This window comes from Prionailurus viverrinus, chromosome A2, assembly GCF_022837055.1.
Source record: "Prionailurus viverrinus isolate Anna chromosome A2, UM_Priviv_1.0, whole genome shotgun sequence".
In the NCBI taxonomy this organism is placed as follows: Eukaryota; Metazoa; Chordata; class Mammalia; order Carnivora; family Felidae; genus Prionailurus; species Prionailurus viverrinus.
This window is the reverse complement of record NC_062562.1, coordinates 45,990,510-46,013,010: the sequence shown is the minus strand read 5'-3', so window position 1 is coordinate 46,013,010 and position 22,501 is coordinate 45,990,510. Positions and strand designations below refer to the sequence as shown.

The following is a 22,501-nucleotide window of genomic DNA, read 5'->3' as shown; positions in this document are numbered from 1 at the left end:
TTGAATGTAGGTATTTTTAGCTAAGTATGTCTTTTGACAAAAATAAGCTGCAGAAAGCAATTGTAAACCAAAAAGAAACCCGTGTTGCAGGAGAGAATGATCTGCCTGTATCAGTGTAAATCACTTTAAGTTTCTCACATCTGTCTCAACCCCGTACAACAATGGTCCATTCAGAGGCTTTCTACCTTCCCTCTCTCTCCTAGAATTAGTTACCAGCCTGCTCTTCTCAGTTACACAATGATAAAATCCACTGGGTTCAAGACACATCCAGAAATAATACCCGTGTGGATGAGATGGTAATCCTAGGCATCCAAACTCCTTCAGCACCATTCTCAGCTCTCCCTTCCCCTGCATCCACATCCTCCCTTCATTTCCTCCCACCTTCTGTTCTGCTTAGTTTCATGCCTGTGCGGCACCCTTCCAGAGATCTCTACAGTATCCACAGGTTTAGCAGGTAGTTTCCCAAACACAATATTGCACTGAATCCACTTGGAAGGAAGGTTTATACTTTTTAGAGAGACATTTGTTCTTTCTGCTAAGTAGTTGTCTCAGCTAATATGGACAAGAAATTCAAGAAAAAAATGTCAAAGTGGGAAAAATCAATACCTTCAGTAAAATAAAATTTAACATTTTCCAACATAGTTTTTGTCTACTCAAAACCCCACAGTAAGTTTTCATCTTTAGTAAATCACAAAGCCGTGTTTCTTGGATTTAAAATGATGTAAAGATTACTGTTTAGGAGAGAAAATTCTCATGGGCATTCCTCTTACTTTTAATTTCCAGTGGCCTCAGTTTAAGTAGCACCAATCTAAAATACTAAGTTCCTACCCATGCCTAGATGGAGTACAAGAGTGGTAACTCAGTGTTTGCTGGCATATCTAAAAACAAGCATCAAGTTAGTCATGAAGAAGGCATTTTTCCATATGAAAAATCAATTAAATACCACCACTTTCACAGATTCAAGGGTATTTGTCTAAAAATATATAAAAAGTAAAATTAGAAAATTATATTGGAAAATAAATACCTAAGAACCTCACTTAAAATACCCAAAGTCACATCTCTAATTCTGTTTAAAAGATTTAATGATAACCAAGCCTAGGTAAGTATTAAATGAACCAATGCATTAACCTTATGGACCACTCAAAAAATTTACTTTTTCTATAAGCACTCTTTGTTTAAGGAGAAAAGTGTCCAATTTATATTATTTTGCTAAATACGTAAAATACCAAATGTATTCATTTGAGTTCACCCATCAGTCCTTAGCTAACTCCTTCCACAAAGCCAAATTAGAGTTTTAGACAAAAATAACCTTCATGATTTTTAGGTTCAACAGGTAAGGCACAGATTGCTACAAAGATAGTAAGGTACTAACTATACTTGGGCCCACTGATTAAGGTTGCTTCACCCTTGCACAGAGTGAAATTTTGTCTGTTAAATCCTTTAAGTAAATTCTAAGAAATGGCCCACACCGTAAGATGGTAAACCAATAAACGTATCTAAAGGATAACCTGGCAATGTCGCTCAGAAAGTTTTTCAATGGGTTCAACTTTGATTTACCAATTCCATTTCCAGAAGTTTCTCCTTAAAAGATAACCTTCCACAGACATCAGTCCATAACAACTAGTTTTGACACTGTAAAAACTCAGAATTCTGAATACAACACACCACACAAGGATTGGCTATCTAGAATTAAAGTACTGGAGTACAATGGAGGAACCATGTAATCAATACAATGAAGGTAAAAGATTCTTACTCATTCATAACATATTAAGTGAATAAAACAAAGTTAAAGAAGGAGAATACAGTATGTTCCCATTGATAGTTCCAAATGTAGAAATACAGGAATATAAGGGGGGGTGGATGGGGGGACACACCAAATAAAAACCAACATTATAGTTGAGGATTAAGATTTAGGGATTACATTATTTTTTCCCCTTTTCTTACTCATGTATATTTTGGAATTATTTGTCTTTAACACTCCTGTATGTTATTTCTTCAAAAACCTCTTCATTGTATCTCTGGGACAAATAGCCTGGAGTTTTTAAAAAGCCATCTTAAATGTGTTCTTTTTCAATGTTTAAAACCTAATTATTTAAATACCTGTTGCTCTTTTCTCTAACACACTAGGTTAAGGACTGTTTTGTTCTGAGGAAGAAATCACACTTAATGCTACGGCCTCTATCTCCATGGTTCATCATGGATACTACCATGCTCCCTAAGCAACATCAAGGTCACCCCTATCATAGCCACCTGTTACTTTATTTCACAAACAGACAAACCATTATTCAATTACTACAGAAAGGTCACAGGAACAGTGGGGAGAGGTTATTTAAGGTCAAAAATCCCTGAACCATGTAATGAGACAAGGAAGATAAGGAATTAAGGCTTCTAAAAACAAGCGATACAAGACTCAGGCTTCTGAGGACAGGAGATGGGTCACTCTTCGGGTTCTTCCTAGCTTGCCCAAACTATGACTTAATGTAATTGACTGTTTTTCAGAACCAAAACAACGTCAGTCAAAATGCTGTCAGCAAACAGTAGTCAAGGCCTGTAGAACACATTATATGATGTGCAGATAGGAGAAGCTCCTTTTGCCAAGAGACTTTTGAGAAATCATGAGCAGACAAGTTAGAATCCAGTTAGTGCTGTAGAGGGAATGAACACACAGTATCCAGCCACTAGATGTCATTCTCCTTCAGAATGCTGTTTCTATGTGGCTTATCCTAGTCAAAGGGAAGTCAAGAGGTCTAGACAACTAATTCCTTAAATGGAATTAATTTAAAATAATCTGACCTTTGATTGGGGTACTGCACAGTAGTTGACAAAAATAAAAATGAAAACTCAATGGAGACTGGCCATTAACCCCCAAAGGCAAGTGGCTCCCCAAAATACAACATTTTTAATGAATGAACTAAGACATGTACATGACTTTCAGATACTAGGTGGGGGTGGGGGTGGGGAGGTCCAAATAAGCCATAAAAGTAGGAAATGCACAAAGTCAACACCCAAGCCACATCAGGAATCCCAAATCAGGAAAAAGTATTGGTTTCCTTTTAAAAAATATAAAGAATCAACAGCATGAAACAAATAATTGTGTTTTTTTTTTCAAATAAGGAGTTCAGAGTTCTTGCTCACCTTGAGGATTACGTTTTCTCAAACGTAATGTGCAGGTTTTTTTCACAGTTCATTCATGGGAAGGAGCATTGCACGGAATTTCCATTGAAAGGAAACATAATACATATCACAGGTTGCAAACAGCTGACTAAAGAACCCCACTCAGCTTGAGACATTATTGTGCTGAATGCATGCTTTAAACTAAAATTGAATTAGTTGCTGACATTTTTAAAAAACTGAGATAATAGACATAAAGCATGAATTTGTAGCTTCTCTTGAGAAAGGAGAAGATGTGGCAGCAGCTCTGAGCCCACCTTCCCACACAGCAACAGCAGAGGAGTGTATCTGCCCCCTGTGGACCCACACACACGCACACTCCACTTAGCAACCAGGCCCACCAAGTTCCCTTTATTCCGGTTGATTATGTTTCCTGCATGATCAAGAGGAATCTTAATTTACAACCCCTGCTGTAAAAAGCATAGGAGAAGTTTTGAGATGTCCTAATAAGATCTCATTGAACAGAATGATTTTCCTTCCAGAAAAAGAAAGGCGGGACAACAGAAGATGCGCTTCTTGCAAGATAACCCCACAGGCATAAGCACTAAATAGCTCACATTAGAGACGTGAAAGATTTAAACAAACCCATTCAACTGGATTCCACAGTCCCAGATACAGACTTTAGGAGGACCCTGGGTCATCACAGTGGTGAGGGGCAGTGGGGGGCACTACTGATGTTGAGTGGACAGGAGCTAGGAATGCTGGGTGCCCTGAAATGCATGGTAAAGTCTCATTCATCCCGTACAATGTTATGTCTGGTTGACATTCCCATGGGTTAAAAGGTGGTCTGCAATTACTGGGTCTAGCCCCTAACTCCCCTTTACAGATCAACACGAAGTACAGTTTTATATGGTCTAATTACTACCATTAATACATTTAAGCAAAATGCAAGTCCTATTTAATAACAGGAAGAGTACACTTTGCACTCTTCCTAACACTGCCAAGGGCTGCTGACCATTTTGGAAAATCACATTACGAAAAACATGCTTTCTGGTGGCCAGCACTACACACCTACCTGAGTCACCATCTTTGGCTGCCTTATGCATAGAGTTTATACAAATAGGTGAGAGCATTTATTTCCTTAAATCCTCTAGAATAATCGTGCCTGAGCATTAATTTACCAGAGCACACCATTATAATATTTATTACTTTCCTGTTATTTCTCCTTTTTTAAAAACTGGTATCTTCAGGGGTGTCTGGGTGGCTTGGTTATGTGTCCAAGTTTGGCTCAGGTCATGATCTCATGGTCCATGGGTTCCAGCCCCGCATCAGGTTCTGTGCTGACAGTTCAGAGCCTGGAGCCTGCTTCAGATTCTTTGTCTCCCTCTTGCGCTGCCCCTCCCGTGCCACTCCCACCTCCCCTCTCTCTCACACGCGCGCGTGCACGCGCTCTCAAAAATACACATTAAAAAAACACTGGTATCTTCAGAGGTTGCATTATTTATGAATGTTACTTCCTGTTCATAAAATTACATAATATTTTCTCTTAAGAGGGAGCAATCAGTCTGCTGAGGTTGAGAACGTCGGCCCTGAAACCATGAAAATAATGATGCAATTCCTGAAGTATTCACAACAATCTCTTTGTGCTCTTTCTTCTTCTCCTACTCTCTGACTCCCACAGATGCCTCACATTGAGACTCATCATTTCCTCCTCCGGGAGGCCCTCCCTGACTACCATATCGCTACTGCTTATTCACAAAGATGGATTTGGGTGCCCCTTCTAAGTGTTTCCACAACCTCCTGGGGGCTTTTAGGTTCACCCTGTAAGAGTACTTGCCATGGTGCCTTGTCACCACCTCTTTGTTCTTGATTAGCTATTGAGCTCCCAAAGCGTTCAGATACTATCACAGTTTCATTACCATCACCTAGCACAGTGCTCATTTATTCAGCAAGTATTTCTTGAGCACCTACTACATACCAGACACTATTCTAAGCACTGGGGATACAGTGGTGATCAAGCCAGCCATTGTTCCTCATCTCGTGGAGCTGTCATTCTAATGAGTAAGACAGGGAAGAGTGCTGAGAAAAATCCGAAGACAGGAAAGCAAGCAGGGCATCACTTAGATAAGGAAGTGAGGAGAGGCCTCACTGAGGTAACACTTAAAACAGAGATATGAAGGAGACAAAGGTCTTAACTTAGGAAGAGTCAGGGAAAGAATGTTCTAAGAATAAACAGAAAGCACAAAAGTAGCAAAGTTGTTGGAGCATCTGACTTGTGATTTTGGCTCAGATGATGATCTCACGGTTTTTCTGTCTGAGCCCCGCATCATGCTCTGCACTGACAGTGTGGAGCCTGCTTGAGATTCTCTCTCTCCCTCTCTCTTCTCTCAAAATAAATACATAAACTTAAAAAAAAAATCTGTAAGAGTCTGTGGTGCTCAAAACAATAAAATGAAATAAAGCCAGTGGAGCATAATGAGTGTAGTTCAGAAGCCTCAAAGGAGAAAGCACGGTCCAGCAGGCATAAAGTCTCGATTTCATTTTAAGTGCAACAGGAGTGACTGCCTGCGTGCTCTCACAGGGTACAACAAGCTCGCCGAGGCTGGGAACCAGGTCTTTTCAGCAGACCTAGAGTACCTAACACCCACCTAACATGGTATCACTGAATAAAGACGGTCCTCCACATGTCCCTTCCCTTACCAAATGCAGCTGGTGGTGACTCTGTCCTATGTTAGTCCGGGAGACCCAGTGTGAGACATGACCTGGCAAGTTCCATGGTGCTCATAGATACTCTATGTCTTCAACTGTTATCACTAAGTCTCAATAAAGACCTTTTTTTTTTCATTCTGTTGGTAAATATTTGAGTACCTACTACATATTGTAGGCACGAAGGATACAGCAATGAGCAAATCTGATACAAATCTGTGTCCTCAGGTAGTTTACATACTAGCGGCGGTAGCCAGCTGATAAATTAGAAAGATCATGATAAACAACACTGAGAAAAACAAAGCAGGAAAATCCTGGGATAGAAAATGCGTTGCAATTTTAATACCACTACATTGGATATATGTCATGTCCTTCTTCTAAACACCTCCAAGTAGTTCCACACAAATTAGGCTCACAGAAGAATTAGGTCATCTAGATACTAGACAATAAAAAAACTATGTCATCATTTTACAGATGGATAAACATGCGCAGAGAGGCTCAAAAACTTGCTTATGGTCACACAGCACATTAACAGTGGAATACACTTCTCTCTTATATGCCAAGATAATAGTCAGGATCAATACAATGGTAATAGCTAAAATTTATTAAGCACTTACTACATTCCAGGCACTGTTCATGTACCTTTTATGTTTCATTTCATGTTTGATTTCATTTCACAAGAGTCTCCTGGTGTGGATATTATCATTCCCTTTTTATAAGCAGGGAATGGCACCAAATAGCTAATTAACGTCCCCAAGATCAGCATTTAGTGAGTGATGCAGCCAGAATTTGCTTCCAGAACTTATGCTCATAACCAGTACTATAGCCAGTCATCTGAGAAGTGGAATGGCTAAGCAGAGAGTAACTCTCAAGATATCTCAGGCTGACTATGATATTTCTCTCCTTAGGGTCAAGCTCCCCTTTATCCCTTTCACAAAGGTCATATGAAAGCCAGTACCTAGAGCTGAGGGGTTGTAATGCTAACCCATTTTGCTCAGACACTACCCAGTGGCCACTCCAAAGACCCTCCTCATGGAGAGACCCCTCGCAATACATACGTGCAGTTTGTTGAGCAGCACTGCATCGGTTGTACTGTTGGCCCCTGGCTTGGCAGCTTTCCAGAACTGCTTCTGGGCAGAGTAGCGATTCATGGGACATAGCTTAAAGAGGCAATCTAGAAGTGAAACAAACAAAAATGTTTTTGAGGAAGTATATGCATTCAACGTATGAAAAAGCTTTGCCCTTTTATTCATACAAGGCATTACAGATTATATGTAAGTATAAATGACAAGTTACAAGATCCTTTTGGGAACCTCTCCTTTGACCTTTAATCCTCACCACCACAATGGTGGTGCCAATGAGGAAACTGAGGCTTTTAGAAATTAAGTCAATTCATTTGCCATTGTCACCCAGCCAGTTAGTGGCAGAGCTAGGACTCAGAGTCCAGGACTCTTAAAGCTACCCCCCCCCCCCCAGTCATCTCCTTTCCTTCATGATGGACAGCTAGAAGGACAGACATCCTAGTTATATGCAACAACACAAGCATTTTCATTTGTAAATACAACTCTCTTCAAGCCAACCACACTTAAAAAAAAATACTACAGAAATCTTTTTGCAGAGACTTCCTAGGGCAGTGGTCTCTTGAACACCATGTACTAGATGATTCTCAGGAGAATAGAACATCTGGGGGTTGTGCTGAGACAGTACATGCCCTTGTCTCTCAGCATCGGCGCATCACAATGTGCTCCCATTTAGGTATGCCTGGGCTCACACGACTTTGTATATTGTCCTAGGTGGTGCAACTGACCCTCACAAAATAGACCAGCGGCTTCAAAATATTTCTGCCAAGATATCCAAACATCGAAGACAATGGTAATGCAAACCCCACAAATGAAAAAATGGCACAATCAACCATCCTCATGTTCCTCTCGTGAGCCACTATACAGAGAAAATAATGATGATCTAAAAAAACAAAAACACCTAACATCACCTAGATAATAAAAATGATAAAAAACCATTTAAAGTATTGTCTCTAATTATTAGCCTTACCCTACAGCACTTCTGTGCCTTACAGTATGATAATCATAACAGGATAATCATGATTGACAGGATACTACACTATTATTTACTCTTTTCATCAATGTCTATTTTCCTGCTTATTTTTACAATATACACAATATATTAGTACAGTGACACATACATAAAACTTTTACATATATACATACACATAGTTTAGGGGTGTATTTGCTGAATTTTTTGACAGGGATATGCCACCAATAAAGTTTAGAAGTAATTGTTCTTAAAAAAAAAGAAAGACTTTCGGGATGAGCACTGGGAGCTGTATGGAAACCAATTTGACAATAAACTTCATATATTGAAAAAAAATAGGCAGAAGAGAGAAGAATCAGAAAAAAAAAAAAAAAGAAAGAATTGCTCTTGAAAACTAACACTAATAGTGACACCTATTCCCTGAGAAATGTACATACTGACATACTTAGGTTTTCAAATGGTTAAGTATTTATATAGTACAATCAGTAACTTTGGAATGAAAACCCAGATTTGGAAAAATTATACCCTGAAGTATTTCAGAACAAGCTTCTAAGGAAATTCAGCCTACTAACCACAAACTTACTGTCGTCTGTTCACTAAAACAGGTTTTCTTAAAGGTACTTGAACAATATTGAGTTTTTGTAGTTCCCAACTAACTCTCTCACAGCAACAAAAATTCATTTGCTATCAAGTATGCAGACACTAGGACTTTGCTCTAAGTCAGACCACCATTTCTTTTAGTTGTGATCAGTGAATTTTTACCAATTACTGCACAAATACAGTGTGGAGGAAAAAATAAAACATCAACCATAGAAATAAAAAGTATTTTCTGTTCTGTAATCTTCATCACTAAATATTTCTATATAGTCATAAGCAGTTATAAGGTATATACATACTCATCAAGAACATAAAGTAATCATCAATCAAAGTAATCATTAGAGCATATGAAAGATGCCATCTAGATCTTTAGAAAACAAAAGACAACACAGGTAACTTGTTAAAAATAGAGCTGCTGGCCCCACCTTTTATGAAAGCCACAGGTCACTGTTACTGTATCAATGGCCACTTAATGACATCATTGAGACAGTATTCCTACCAGTCTGACATATGTGAACCCACTATTTACCCCATGAACAATTACACACAACCACGAGACTATTGGTTAGCTGTTAAGGTCCTTTCTTTGGCACAGAATAGAGGGTGGGCAAAGAGTGGACTGAGCAAGGGTGACTTCCTTGATAATCACAGGACTTAAAAAAGGCATTCAAAACATGTATGCCGTTGGTATTAATATTTCACACAGGACTTATTTTATGGACCAAACAGAGTAAATAAACACTTTTAAATTTCATCAATAATGAGAGTACAACGGACTTTTTCCTCCAACAAACTTCACCTGATAATAACTAAATGGTATGAATTGCAAACAAAAGAATTTAAGTTGATTTTAGGAACAATCAGAATGGAACCATAATGCCAATGGATTAACATGCAATGGAAAGAACTATTCTACAATGTTCAAGGGACAGCCAAGTCAAACACCCCACATGACAAGTAAGTGGGTCACAACACAGGCTCAAAACTTCAGATGACTTTACATTCACCTAGGATAAGAGTGTAAATTTAAGCACTATCAATGCAACCAAAGCCTTGCCATGACTTTCACACCAACTATTTTCCTTGGACAAAACAATGCATTGCAATGGATTAAGCCTATTTACAACCAATCAGCTATGTAAACATAAGAGATGCTAACAAACTAGTAACTGAACCAAATTAGCCTTGCTGATTTTGTCCTGTCTTGCCAGTTGCTTAGCAACTGATTCAAAGAGAAAATTAAATTAAGCAATTCAAATGTGATGTTAAACTAACCTTCCAAAATTCTGCAAGTCAGCGGCTCCACATTGCCCTTTGCTATTTGGATGGCACAGCAGGACAAAATTAAAGTTCCACTGGATCTTAATACTGGGCTAAGTATAGAAATACACAAATGCAGGAAATCCAGTAGAAAAAAAAAATATATATATATAATACATATTTGAGGGAAGTGCGTATACACACACACACACACACACACACACACACACACACACACACACACAAATATATACACACACGCATGTACACACAGAGTAGTTTGATCTCACCCCAAAGAAATGCCACAAAGAATACCTTATGTGACAACTGTTATTTTAAGCCTTTGAAGAATAAACTAAATTAAGCTTTCAAAAAATTACTCCTGAATATTCCTAAGCTTTAGCAGATGCCATGCTGGGCTAGCACAGAAGTTAGCTAAAAAGAGAGCTGGGTTAAGTGAGAAAGGGCTGAGTGGGCTGGAACCCATGGCCATGGGTGATGTTCCATGGTTTAAACAGCATCCCAGAACTTGGTGGGAGGGAGAACGTTCAACAGCTTTAAGATTCATCAACTATGAAATGAGCATTTATGGTACAGTTAAGAGAAGAGGAAGTCAAGAGGAGCCACAGGTGTGCCCCAGAGTCCCTGGGGGAGTGAAAAAGCAAAGAAGCGCACCCAGAGAGAGTCACATTAAAGACTAAGTCACATAACAAAGGCTACCAGAAGAACAGGCGAAACCCCACTGTCTCCATATCACCCTCCTTTGGTTTCCGAGTGCAGAGATTTTTGTCTGTTCTCCCAGCACTTGTAATTCAGGGCCTAGGAATACAGAAGGAGCGGAGTGATGGTTGCTGAATTAGTGACCGGATTGTGCTGTAATCTCCACAGCTCCCCAAGTGGGGGCAGGTATGTCCTCTCAAGATACCTCCAGCTCTAAGTCCCCATGCATCTATTCACCGATTCAATTACTATTTATTAAAATGCCTACGGGGCGCCTGGGTGGCGCAGTCGGTTAAGCGTCCGACTTCAGCCAGGTCACGATCTCACGGTCCGTGAGTTCGAACCCCGCGTCAGGCTCTGGGCTGATGGCTCAGAGCCTGGAGCCTGTTTCCGATTCTGTGTCTCCCTCTCTCTCTGCCCCTCCCCCGTTCATGCTCTGTCTCTCTCTGTCCCAAAAATAAATAAACATTGAAAAAAAAAACTTTTAAAATGCCTACTGTGTGTTGGGTGTGGTACCGGGTGCTGAAAATAAAACACTGAACCCAACTCACACGTTTCTTAGTACAATTCTAATGATAGCAAAAAACTAAAGACACGAGTTGAACTACATCAAGTCAAAGAGTACAACAGAGGATTTATGTACTAATAAGAATTATATGCTGACACAATGTGGCTGGTATACAGCAGCAGCCTTTTACACGGGGCCGTGGGGTTGGGCAACTCCAGCAGAGGGGCACCTGACAGACAGCTCAAGGGTGTGAAGGAGCCACGTTGATAAACATCTGGTGGCATAGCCTTCCAAGGGGAAAGACTAGCAAGCACAATGGCCCTTGAAAGAAATTTTGACATGGTTACGTAAAAAATAGAAAAAAAACAGCCTGAAGGGTACTGGGCAAAAGGGAGTTACAAGAGATGTGGCCAGAGAAGCAGGCAGAAGTTCCATCATGCAGGGTCATATAGACCCTGGCGAAGCAGGGAATAGTTATTTCTAAAAGCAGTGAGAAGCTACCCCAGGACTTTAAGCAGAGAACGTGGCAAGGGGGCTTTTTTCTTGTTTTTTTGTTGGTTTTTTGTGGTGGTGGTGGTGGTGTCAGTGCCCACCAAGAAAGGTTGAGGCGAGGGAGGGGCGGCTTTGGGGAGAGAGGTAGAAATCAGTAATTTTAGCTATGCTTAGTTTGAAGTGCCTATGAAACATCCAAGCTGAAATGTTGAGTAAGCCATCCATCAACTAGCAGGTTGGAAATACAGGAGTTATTTAAGGAGTGAGGGTGGGGTGGTGGAGGGCAGAAGAAGGATGGTAATGCTGAAGAGGAGAAAACTTGAGGATGTCAGCATTACAAATACAACATGGCTATCCATCTGCAACTAGGCAGAGCAGAATAAAGACCCTTCCTCCCGCTTTCCCTCCCTCCAGAAGAGGGAGTCTCTCAAGAATAAATAAACATTAACAATTTTTTTTAAAAAAGAGATACATATCATCTAGAAATACAGGGGTAAATGTCAGTAGAAAATGTTAAAACATTTTAAATTGTTGCCTCTGGAAAGTGGAAGGCTTGAAGTGTCAGACATAGAATTGTTAGTTTTATTCTGCATTTTATCAGTATTTGAACTTTTTTGAGGTGAAATTCACATATCATTAATATTAGCCATTTTACTTTTACTTTTTAACTTTTTAATTTTTTATTATTTTTTAATGTTTTATTCAGTTTTGAGAGACAGAAGGGGAGAGTGGGACAGAGAGAGGGGGAGAGAGGGAGAGAGGAGAGACAGCCTGCAAGCAGGGGAGGGGCAGACAGAGACAGAGACACAGACTCTGAAGCAGGTTCCACGCTCTGAGCTGAGAGCACAGAGTCCCACACAGGGCTTGAACTCAAGAACCGCAAGATCATGACCTGAGCTGAAGTTGGTTGCTTAACCGACTAACCCACCCAATTAAGGTGCCCCTTCATTTTATTTTTTAAAGATGTTATTTTTTAAGTAATCGCTACACCCAACATGGGGCTTCAACTCACAACCCCAAGAACAAGAGTCGCATGCTCTACCAACTGAACCAGCCAGGCGCCCCAAAATTAACCATTTTAAAGTAAACAATTCAGTGGCGTTTAGAACATCATAATGTTGTGCAACCACCACCACTGCCTAGGTCCAAAACACTGTCATCACCCACAAAAGAAAACCCTGTATCTATGACGTTCATTCCCACCTCCAGGAATTCACTTTTTAAAGAAGGTGCACATACCATTGAAAATATTTAACTTTTTTAAACAACCTTTTTGTACTCAAAGGCATTTCAGTTTTTACTGACTTATCACTTTGCAACCGAATGACAAAAGGCAACAAGCTGGATAATGCCACAGATCAGTGGAGATGTGGAAACCTTTCTGCACTGTTGAGAGATAGGCAAAGAGATAGTTTCACTAGGGATAGGTAAGGTTACGTAGATATATAGAACCTGTAACATATAATCTGGCAATTCTGCTACTGGGCATACATTCCAAGGACATCTCCCACAGGCCCTCAGGTCTCCCACTTGAAGGAGGAGGTCTCAGCAAAGACAGCCATGAGAAGGCACACCTGCTCTTAGCTGTACTGTCCTGGAAGGAACACAAAACCTGTATCACCAGTCATCAGTGATAACCAAACACATGACCCCACCAAGATATAAGGAGCTAAAAAATGCAGTTCAGATGAGTGCCAAGAAAGAAGGAGTTTTCTGTATATCTAACCAACCTCTGCTACTGTCTGTCTTTGAATTTGCCAAGTATCCATTTTGCTCTTTCCTACTACCATGCACTGGCTGGAGTTGTAGCTGTTAACTAGACAAAAACAGTTCCTTCTTTCATAGAATGAGCTCTTCCAACCTACTTGAAAGACCAAAAACACAATCAACAAGCTATGATTTTTTAAAAATGTCTTCATTCACCCACCATATGTACATGCAATTTTATATCGAGAGAAATCAAGGGGGAGAGTTTATGTAAGTTACAAGTATGAAAAATTTAAGTGTTGTTCATATCCTGCCTTCTTTTGAAATGGTTAAGAGGCAGAGGAGTGAAATTTTCAAAAGAACAGACAGTATGATTACCAAAGAGAAGACGGGGCATTAATTCCCCAATAATGGAGTTAAGATTTAAAAGAAGTAATCAAAGGGGACTACAAAACAATTCATATCTTAAGTATTTCACAAGGGTATGGCTTCTTCATTATTCTGTTCCCTATTGCATTCAATAAAATATTAGGCCAATAAATAAGTGGATACTCGAGGTTTAAGAGTAGTCTAAAATGGCAGTTCACAAAAGTAAAACCTACTCATATTTCCAACAAAAGCCTTCAATGAACAAGTAATTAACTCCAATTCACAAAACAGGAAACCAGTACAACACACTGTTGTGTCTGTTGCTTGTTAATCACATTTCCCAAGTCATGACAGGAGTCCTTTGAAGTTAAGTGACATATTCCAACTGGGACTGCAAAATAAACCTTCCAATACCTGTCTGCATAAGAATATACACATTGTTATTAAGAGACAAAGGGAAACGAGTTAATTTTTTTCCCACTTAGGCCACCAGATGGTTTTTCTGAGTAGAAAACTCAGGACAGTAATTGTTTCAGGGTACAAACTTACAAGTAGTAAGTAGGCCCTAGAGATCTAACATACTATCCTGTAGATAACAGTAGTGTGCTACAATCATTCAATTTGCTTAGAAACTAGAACTTAATTTTTCCAATCACTAAAAAAAAAGAAAAAGGATAATTACATAATGAGATGGAGGTGCTAATTATGGGTACGATGGCAATCACATTACAATATATAAATGTATGAAAATATCAAGTTGTATACCTTCAATTTACAACAGTGTTATACATCAAATATATTTCAATTAAAAAGTATATGTCAGGGACACCTGGGTGGCTTAGTTAAGCATCTGACTCTTGGTGTTGGCTCAGGTCATGATCTCATTGTTCTTAAGTTCGAGCCACGCGTCAGGCTCCGTGCTGCCAGTGCAGAGCCTGCTTGTGATTCTCTTTCGCCCTCTCTATCTGCTCCTCCCCTACTCGAGCCCTCACTTGCTCTCTCTCTCTCAAACTAAACAAACACTAAAAAAGAATTTTTTTAATTTAAAAATACATGTTAAAAAAAAAAAAAGGAAAACCCCAGCTAATTACACTCAAGGCTGTTATCGTCTACCTTTTTCACCTTTCCTGGTTGTAGAGCCATCATTCACAAACACATTAACTAAGTGGAAACGCAGGTACACACTTCCTTTTTGATCTACTTTAGCTCAACCAATTAAATTTTTATTTACCAATTCATGAGCATTATTGAAAATAATCAATTCTAAAGGCAAGGCCTCTTCCCACTATACAAGACAAAAGTATACACAAGCGACCTCTAGCTACAGCCATAACACAAGCAAATGCCTGCCTTTGGACTGTCAGATGTCCCTCCCTCTGTACCTGGACAGACAGATGCAAAGACCCAAAGCCACTTAAGGATCACTTGTGACAGCAAGGTCAGATGTCCAGGGGCAATATGCATAGTGGATGAACATGGGGTGACAGGTTACTGTGACAGAGGTGACACCCCCCACAAAAGGTTCCTCAACAAGGACCAGGTGGTGCTCCTACAGCTCCTTTGTGCCTGAGCCTGGCTGCGTCCCTGCTGATTTTGAGCTACCTGATATTCTTCCAGCAGTTTGCTTTTTGCCTTATCTTACTCCGTTTCTATGGTTTACCACCAAGAGTCCTAGCCGACTTCCAGAGTGAAAAAACACTTCACTTTGGTGGCAATAGAAATGAACAAAGGCTTTTACCATCACCTAAGAGAATGCCAGAAAGTAAGACACAATCAATCTGGAAACCTGGCTATCAGTCCTGGTTCCGCCACTCAGTACCTAAGGAGTCTTGGCTAGGTTACTGAAGTTCTCTGTGGCTGCATGTCTTCCTCTGGCAAATGAGTCACCCTTAAGGGACCAAAGATCCTTGAGACCCGATGGAGTATGTGGAAGCATACATTCCAAGTCAGGTAACTCAAAAAGACCCAGATACAGAAGGACTGAGTGGAAACCGCTCTGCAATCTAGCTGACTGGGTTTAAACCTCAGCTCGACCATGGGAGCTGTATGATCTGGAGAAAATTACACAGTCTCTATAGGTTTTTGTCTCTTGCCAATACAAGGGCAATAACCACAATGACTAACTACAAACTAACTTAAATTATTAAATTAACTACTTCATTTAAAGCACTTACTACAGATCCTGACACAAAGTAAACACTCAATAAATACTCACCACCATGATAGAATGGATACACAGACTGCATACCAATTGTATACCGCACAGCTAGAAGAATACACTGGATTTAACAAATTATTTTGAGTGAAAGAAGCCAAAGCAAAAAAAAAAAAAAAAAAGAATCCAATTATACTTAACGAATCTATTTACATGAATTCAAAACCAGGCAAAACTAATCTATAGATAGAAGAGTCTGAATACTGGTTACCTTTGTTGTGTGTGTGTGTGGTGGGGGGGGGGGTGGGGGGTGGGTAGGGATAATTCCTGGTAAGGGACACTTTCTGAGATGCTAGAAATGGTTTCTACCTCAATGTGGGTTGGGGTCATGTGAATGTGAGTGAGTGAGAGAGTGACTGTAAAACTTCACTGAGATGTGAATTTAAGGCTTGTGTATACATGTATGTGTATGTGTAATACCTGAATAAAAAATAAAAATAAAATAGTAGCTGTTCTTACCAAAAGGAGGATTAAACAAAATTTCCCTTTATGTGGAAGGTTAACAATAGTGTCTGATTTCCATTGCTGGGAAAACATGCTTTGTTTTGTCAGGGTTTGGGTTGGGCATTTGTTGGTTTATAATGGAGAGGAGGAAAGGCACAAGAGAGATTACATCACTGACTCCCCAAATGGCCTCAGTTATTTGCGTTACTCGCAGGACACCCTGGGCAGTGAGCATTCCCTGGCCCAAAGCCTAATACCCACAGGGACTGTGACCAAGGGAGGCTTTGCTTTGCTGACTCCCTGTATTATCCAAATATAATACCATTAATAGGCAGCAGTTTTAAAATGTAATCTGTAACAAAATGCTAGGATACCTATTTGCTTCAAAATAATCAGGAAGAGGGGAATGGGGGGGGATACAGATCGGCCAACAAGATTGGCCATGAGTTCATTAACTATTAAAGGTGGGTGTTGGGAACATGGATGTTCATTATACTATTATTCTCTCACATTGTATATGGGCTTAAATTTTTCTATAATAAAATCATCTGTGAAATTTCTTTTTAAGTATGAATTTTTTTTAATAAAAACCACACAAGTATTCATCAAGTTCAAAACAAGATTGTTTCTAGGTAGGTAGGTAGGTAGGTAGGTAGGTAGGAAGGAAGGAAGGAAGGAAGGAAGGAAGGAAGGGTAAACCCTGTTATATATGTAAACCTGGTCCAATTTCCCAATCCACCTGAAAACCAATATATTCTATAAAGGAAGAAATAGATGGAAAGATCTGTCAAATAAGAAATACAGTGAACTGAAATGTATCTCAAAATGAGAGAATGCCCAGCTCTAAATGAGATCTGTGAATAGCATGTAATACCACAGATTTTGCAAAGCCTTGCTCTAATAGAACTCTAGATCCTGGGCACCTCTCAGAGTTAAAAGGCAAATGAAACTTCACTGTGTGTACAGCCCTGGCTATTTAAACAAACTACAGCACTTGTGAACCTCTGAGAATATGTCCTATCTTCTACAAAAGGGCATTCAAAAAGTCTGGAACATCCAGTCTGAAAGGAGTTACATAAGCTATTGGACTGGTCATCCTGGGATCCTCCTGGAAAAATACTTTTCCCATTAGAAACTCCCATTACACAAAGGAAACATAGGCAGTCTCTCTTGAAGTAATTTGATTTCTCCTTCATTCAACAAACATTTTTTAAGCGCCTGTGTACTAGAGATAAAGAGTCAGTACAATCGGGTCCTAAATGTTCTCAGGAAGGGAGAGGAGCCAACAGATAACTCCAGGGTGTATGGAGCAAAGGGGCACCTAACCCAGTGTGGGGAGAGATGGGAGAGTCTGTGAGAGAAGGCCCCTCAGCAGAGCTTTCAGATCTATTGCTGAAGTCAGTGGGTAGGGCAGGAAAAGGGAAAAAACAATTTAAAAAGAATGGAAAATTTGTTGCATTATATGCAGCGTATTAGCCCCAGAATTAACTTACTTCTCTGTGAAGTGGGTCAGACTTCCTGTTATGGCCCACAGTTCAGAATGAGAAAGGCTAATACCACCAACCTGCTGTCCACTCTCCGCTACATGGGAACCTCAAAGGTGTGTTGTCTTCCCTTGTTCTCCACTTGGGGTTCAAAGCAATGGCACCTAAATCAACAAACCTGTCATGGCTGGTTTGCACCCATTTCTTCACAGAGAGATAAGACAGCAAGTAAACACCAACAACCAAGAGAAGACACTAGCTCGTTTGTCTTGTTCTGGTCCTTTCTTCACTGGTCTCCACTGAGGACCTAGAAACACAACTCTGAGCCTCCCAGCACTTCTCCCCCATGCTGGGATTTCCCAATCAGCCCCTACCATTTGTGAGCAGGGCCTCTCCTCCACATGGCTTTGACTTTTTACATATTACTCATCCTGTCAATGAATAGATTCCTTCCAAAGAGGCCCTTTCACTGACTCTAAACCAGCCAAAAGGAACTAACCAAACAAATCAAGAGTCAAAGATGTCATATATTTACCCTAAATGAAAAGTTGCTTTCTGAATTTCATGACCTATGTTTCCTTTACTTGCACTCTATTTTTATCTTAGCAAACACACACAGTCTACCATCAAGCAGCCTTTGGAAGTCAAAATATTTGCCAGAAATGATTATCGAATTTTTTCTCTCCCCAAAATACCTACCTGAAAGATACACACTGTCACCCCAGATAGTGGTTTGTTATAATAGAGGTTCTCCAAGAAGCCTCCTCAAAAATGATAACCTTGTCTCAAACCAGGAGATTAAACCAGGGTTTCTCAACACTGTTACTTGTTAATAGGGTATCACCTATAATCCTTTGCTTGGTGTGGCAGGGTTGAGGTCGGGGGGGGGGGGGGGGGGGGGGGGGGGGCGGGTGGTTCCTGCATGCTGTAGGATGCTTAGCAGCATCCCAGCATCCCCAGCCTGTGCTCTTCAGCTGTCAGTAGTACCCCATCCCCCAGTTTCTTACCAAAAAAATGTCTCCATATGTTGCCAAATGTCCTCTGATTGGGGCAAAATTATCCCCCATTAAGAACCACAGGATTAAACCATCCTTCCTAACCTTCTTGAGAATCAATGCCCTTAAGTTACCAAAAGTGACAAGATGGACTGACAAAGACAACAGCGAGAGGCAAAAAGCATTCTAGACTCATGAATTATGTCTCAAAAGCAGCTTGTTTGCTGTACTTGGACTTCTACTTGATGGTTAGAATTCTCTTTCTATAACTGACTCCCCTGCCTAAAATCCTTGAGGTCTGTGATTCTCAGCCCTGGCTAATCCTCATAGTCACATGGGGGAGCTTTCAAAATAATACAGTGCTCTGACCCCTCCCTCACAGATTCTAATTCATTGGTCTGCAGGTGGGGCATGAGCAAGGTTTCCCACCAAAACTCCCCAGGTGATTTCCACTGAGAAGAGCTCCTTTAAGATTTCACACCGCAGTAGTATGCTCTAACATGGGTATATTAAAATCACCAGGGGGGTTTAGTAAAATACAGATGCCTGGGTGGAACATAGTGGCCCAGGAATCCTCATTTTTAACAAGCTCTATAGGTGATTCTTATGTAAATGGCCCCCAACCACACTCTGAGAAACTGCAGCCTGCAGAATAAATGAATTCTAAATACAGCATTTCTCCAACTTTAATATGCAGACAAATCATCTAAGGATCTTGTTAAAATGCAGGCACTAATGCAGCAGCTCTGAGGAGGGATCTGGAATTCTGCATTTCTAACAAGCTCCCAGGTGATGGGAAGTGCTGGCCCAGGGACCACTCCACCTAGCAAGGTTCTAACAGTCTCAAGCGACTGCTAGCAATGTGCTTGCTGGAGGCCTTGTCGGTACATAGATCACAGAGCTTAGCAGCGGAAACGTCCAGATGCTTCGCATGCTCAGGCGTGGTAGAAAGAATGGCGGCCAGGAATGTGTGGCCCTTCATGTGGCCCATCTCCAGCTTCACTTCTTCACAGCACTCCCCCACCAACGTCCCACTCCGGCCATTCCAAACTACTTACAATTCTTACAAACATGTGCCATCTGTCACTCTGCTGTATCTGTACCAACAATTTTCCTCTACCGGAAACCGTCTTCCCATATCACCATCTCAACCAGCATCGTCACCATTTTCTGCCCAGCCCACTCTTTATCTATCAAGCTTCAGGTTCACCTCCAAATTCACCTCCCCAGGGAAGACTTCCCCGTCCTCCATCCTACCCCTCCCTACCACGGGATACCAAACAGTATCTTCATTCCAGGACTGCCTTATGGTTTGTCGATGTAATGGGTATGCAGACTCGTGATTTAACCAGAAAACATCTAACGCTGTTTTAAAATTTGGTGGAGGGGCGCCTGGGTGGCTCAGTTAGTTAAGCCTCCAATTTTGGCTCAGGTCATGATCTCACGGATCATGAGTTTGAACCCCTTATCAGGCTTGCTGCTGTCAGCTTGACAGCACAGAGCCCACTTCGGATCCTCTGTCCCCCAAGTCTCTCTGACCCTCCCCTGTTCATACATGCACATAGGCGCATGTGCACACACTCAAAAATAAACATCTTTTTTAAAAAACTCCCATAGTGGCACTTGTACCCCAATGTTTATAGCAGCATTCTCAACAATAACCAAATTATGGAAAGAGCCTAAATGTCCATCACTGATGAATGGATAAAGAAATTGTGGTTTATATACACAATGGAATACTACGTGACAATGAGAAAGAATGAAATATGGACTTTTGTAGCAACATGGATGGAACTGGAAAGTGTTATGCTAAGTGAAGTCATACAGAGAAAGACATATACCATGTGTTTTCACTCTTACGTGGATCCTGAGAAACTTAACAGAAGACCATGGGTGGGGGTGGGGGTGGGAAGGGGGGGTAGAAAAAAAAAAGTTAGGGAGAGAGCCAAACCATAAGAGACTCTTAAAAACTGAGAATAAACTGAGGGTTGATGGGGGGTGGGAAGGAGGGGAAGGTGGGTGATGGGCATTGAAGAGGGCACCTGTTGGGATGAGCACTGGGTGTTATATGGAAACCAATTTGACAATAAATTTCACATTAAAAAAATAATAATAAATAAAGGTAAATAAATAAAAAATAAAAAACTCCCATAGAATAATAAAAATAAAATGTATTTGGTGGGAAAGGTCCTTTTCTCTGTCCCTGGATACAAAAACTTGGATAAGACTCTGGTAACAGCAAGACACTGACTATCCTAGGTTGCAAATACTGCCAATTCAGAAATTAAAATTATCCGGACCCATATAATGATCAAAGTTCCCAGTATTATTTCAAGCTAAGATTCCACTCCCCCGACTTCCCATCTTAGGCTTCCATCCTCCCTGCCATACTTTTATCTTGCCTACTTGACTTCGGATCCCATCTGGGTAGAAGCAGGGCATGTGGGAAGAAGGGCAGCAGGGTTCTGACTTGGCTGGAGGTATCAAGCTGCCTTCATACACCAACCCTAGATGATAGATGCTTAAAGCTGACTTCTTCATTCACTGGGTACTTTTTCATACATTTTTGTTTGTAAATAATTGTAAACTTACAAAGAAGTTGAAAGAATAGTAATACATAAACTACTCTTTACCCAAAGTCACCGTTTGTTAACATTCTACCCGTTTGCTTTATCATTCATATTCTGTCTTAGACACATAGAGAATATATAACCTTTCAAGTGTATGATATATACGAACGATATAGGAAATTATTTCCTGAACCATTTGAGAAGAAGTTGCATTACATTATGCCCTTTATACTTCTTTCAGTGTCCATTTTCTAAGAATAAGGATATCCTCTAACATAACAACAGCACATTATCAATTTCAGTAAAGTTAACATTGACCTTGTGCTTTTATCTAATCTACAGTCCACATCTCTACTTTGTCATTAGACCCAACAATGGCCTTCTTAGCGCTTTCCCCACTCTGGTTCAAGATCCAGTTAGGATCAGGGACTACATTTACCTGTAATCTTACTATAGCTAATCTTCATGTTTTATAACCATGACATTTAAAAACACAATCCCCCACTTTTTAAAACAGAATACTTCTCATTCAGAGTCTGAAGTATCCTCGTGGTTCAGTTCTAGCTGAAATACTGCATAAAGGCTATCATACTCTTCTCAGGGCATCGCATCTGGAAGTACCCGGTGCCCATCTGCTCTGGCTGGCACTTTAACAGGCATCCTGGAGATCAGCCAGCCACCACTAGAGGTCCCTCCTCTGCAGTCCCGCTTCAGGGGGAAACCGATCTATCCTGACAGTCACAGCCCCTCCTCAGTCACTGAAGATCCAGCATCGTGCACCCAGGTTCTCCTCTGCAGAGTCTCCCTTTCTAGCGAAGACGACCTCCATACCAGCTCCCTCACACATGGCCCATATATGCTCAATGGAAAAATTGTGAATTCTTTGCTTGGGCAAAAAGACACCAACATAACAGAAATGCTTTTTTGCTTTGATATTAACACACTTAGACAGCCACTTTCCTCCCCTAGATATTTTCTAGTTGGAATCAGACACCCTCAACTCTCCCCAAGCAGAGGGGACACATACTCAGCTTTCTAAATAATCCCATTGTAACTCAATGCCTTTATAAATACTCGGAACCTATCCACATGAATGTGTTATCCTTTGAGCCTTGGTGCCACAGCAGAGACTTCTAACTTCTACCCTACCTACCTGATCTCCTCCTACCTCCTACCTCCTGAATTCTGCAAAGGCCTGCAAATGCAGGCCCTGGGTCTTATTCATCACTGTGTTCCAAAGGGCCTATCCAGTACATAAGCCTTCCATAACCTTT

General features: G+C 40.6%; 1 protein-coding gene across 5 annotated transcripts in view; it reads right to left on the bottom strand.

Annotated features, from left to right (window-relative positions):
* ITPR1 (inositol 1,4,5-trisphosphate receptor type 1) overlaps window positions 1-22,501 on the bottom strand; it is a 328,507-nt gene that overhangs the window by 202,315 nt on the left and 103,691 nt on the right. For 4 of the 5 annotated variants that reach the window (XM_047850329.1, XM_047850325.1, XM_047850327.1 and 1 more), the window contains exon 5: window positions 6,876-6,991. In XM_047850329.1, the coding sequence (XP_047706285.1) occupies window positions 6,876-6,991 (116 nt within the window). Of the gene's footprint in view, window positions 1-3,135; window positions 4,331-6,875; window positions 6,992-22,501 lie in introns of those variants that run through there. The other variant, XM_047850328.1, reaches the window with a different exon arrangement.